This window comes from Etheostoma cragini, chromosome 7 (genome assembly GCF_013103735.1).
Source record: "Etheostoma cragini isolate CJK2018 chromosome 7, CSU_Ecrag_1.0, whole genome shotgun sequence".
NCBI lineage: Eukaryota > Metazoa > Chordata > Actinopteri > Perciformes > Percidae > Etheostoma > Etheostoma cragini.
The window spans coordinates 27,136,362-27,138,733 of NC_048413.1; the positions used below are offsets into that span (position 1 = coordinate 27,136,362).

At 43.9% G+C, this 2,372-nt stretch overlaps 2 protein-coding genes across 2 annotated transcripts in view; one reads left to right on the plus strand and one right to left on the minus strand.

Annotated features, from left to right (window-relative positions):
* The window catches only part of tpk2 (thiamin pyrophosphokinase 2), a 34,151-nt gene that overhangs the window by 13,064 nt on the left and 18,715 nt on the right, over nt 1–2,372 (plus strand). Inside the window, exon 9 of the transcript XR_004657180.1 lies at nt 343–354. The gene's annotated coding sequence lies outside the window, so the exon portion shown is untranslated. The remainder of the gene's footprint in view (nt 1–342; nt 355–2,372) is intronic.
* Nucleotides 1–2,372, minus strand: part of rhoaa (ras homolog gene family, member Aa) — a 3,763-nt gene continuing 1,391 nt past the window's right edge. Inside the window, exons 3-4 of the mRNA XM_034875879.1 lie at nt 1,566–1,696; nt 1–198 (exon numbers count right to left, since the gene is read on the minus strand). Of these exons, the coding sequence (XP_034731770.1) occupies nt 25–198; nt 1,566–1,696 (305 nt within the window). The 3' untranslated portion in view covers nt 1–24. The remainder of the gene's footprint in view (nt 199–1,565; nt 1,697–2,372) is intronic.

Sequence of the window (2,372 nt, forward strand, 5' to 3'; positions counted from 1 at the left end):
CCCAATCCCGTGTGAGCTGACCCTCTATAGCAGGAGGCAGCCGCCCTTCTTGCCTCGCCTCTTGGCCTGCAGCGCCGCCCTGGTGGCCATCTCGAACACCTCCCGCACGCCGTCCTTCGTCTTGGCCGAGCACTCCAGGTAGCCGAAGGCGCTGATGCGGTTAGCCATGTCCCTCGCCTCGTCCAGCTTCACCGGCTCCTGTTTTGGATAAAAGTCCACAGTCAAATATCTGTGCATTTGTCATTATTTTTTGGGATATTCACTAATTGATATATTCTGTATTAGTCAATTAGATCTTTTTCTCTCTTTAAAAAAAAAAAAAAAAGAAGTCATCTTTTGTTATTTTAACCCTCGTGTTGTCTTCCCGTCTACGTTGAAAACCGACACTTTTGTTGACACTTTGTATTGATGTTTTTAATTTTTTTGGCCCTTTTTTCATCACTTTTAAAACCTTTTTTCAATATTCGTTTTTTTTAGATTTTCAACACCACGTAACACGAACTTATTAACTCTAGTTTGACAGTTATTTTTAGAATGTATGGTCAATAAACCTCATTTATAGGAAATTATCCCTAATGTTTGAGTTAGAAAAGCAGAAATTAGGAATTATTGAGACTAAAATTAAAGGAATGGATGTTGATGATAATCACAGACTGGAATATGTCAACTTTTACTCAATACTATTTCAAAAACACTTCCATTTGTTTTACAATGCTATAATATTGAATGAGACGCCCCAAAATTAATGAAAAAAATGTGTTTCTCTCAGCAAAAAAAAGTGTTTCTCCCAAAACCTAAGTCTTTGCTCTCAATGCAGTTTTTTTGCTCTCATCTCAGGATTTTACTCTCGCTGTAAAAAATAATGTTATGTAGGAAAATGTAGTAACGTGGGCGGGGCCACGTTACTACATGCAGTTACTACAATGCAGTTGATATCATGATGTACGAGGATTTACGGCACGGCACGATCTGTTCCACAGCAGCGGTCTACCGTTAGCCTCCACCGGAAAGCTAACAACGCTAATTTAGCTAACAGCTAATTCAGCTAACCGCTAGCTGACAGCTTGATTCAGCCTAAAACAACGTTACTCAAACTAAACAGCGGGAAAAGCAGCTCCAGCTAAATTAAGACTTTACAGTAATAATAAAAGACAAGTAGTGAGTGATTGTATTTCAAGTAAAGTAGAACTGACGTAACAGCTGTTATATATTTAAACGGTTATTTTAACTTTTGAGGGTCTTTTACATGCTGTCTCAGCTAGCGGTTAGCCGAATTAGCTGTTAGCTAAGCTAACGTTAGCTTTCCGGTGGAGGCTAACAGACTTTCTTTAACCGTCTATGGCAACAGATCGCGAAGAGTCGTAAATCCGCGTTCATCATGACATCATCTGCGAATGCGCAAACATATTGCACATGCGCAGAACGGATCGTGCACCGACACCAGGCTATAATTCTGGAAATGTACTCCCGATTGGGTGACCTGTGTGTGTACGTAACTCCCCAGACTGGAGACCTGCACCCGCATCTGAATGAGCTCCAGCGAGTGAAAGACCTGAACCACTGACCTGTTTCATCTTGGCCAGCTCTCGACGTGTATGCTCGTCGTTCCTCAGGTCTTTCTTGTTCCCCACGAGAATAATGGGCACGTTGGGACAGAAGTGCTTGACCTCGGGAGTCCACTTCTCTGGAATGTTCTCTGCATCGGGCACAAAATGGACGCGTTGGACGTAAAGCAGACGCAAAAACAAAATGGCCGTGTTTAGAAACCGTTACCTTTCACAGAGCCCTTGCACCACCCGGCGCGTTGGCCATTTTGTAGTTGGGTTCGAATCACCCGCGGTTAATTTCATTCACTGTGTAGTCCACTATAAAACACCCACAATGCACTGCTAATGTAGGTGTACATACGATGTACCCCACAGTGTACTTCAGTAGACCACAACGCGGGAGGGGGGGGGGGGGGGGGGGGGGGGGGGGGGGGAGTAGCTCAGTCCGTAGGGGGTTGGGTTGGGAACCGGAGGGTTGTGGTTCAAGCCCCTATACGGACCAAAGGTGCTCTTGAGCCCTTGCAAACATGATTCTTCGCCCGCCTTCGTCACACAGATACCCTACGCATCAAATACCCTACGCATCAAATACCCTACACATCAAATACCCTACGCATCAAATACCCTACGCATCAAATACCCTACGCATCAAATACCCTACACATCAAATACCCTACACATCCAATACCCTACACATCAAATAACCTACACATCAAATACCCTACACATCAAATACCCTACACATCCAATACCCTGCACATCAAATACCCTACACATCAAATACCCTACACATCAAATACCCTACACATCAAATACCCTACACAT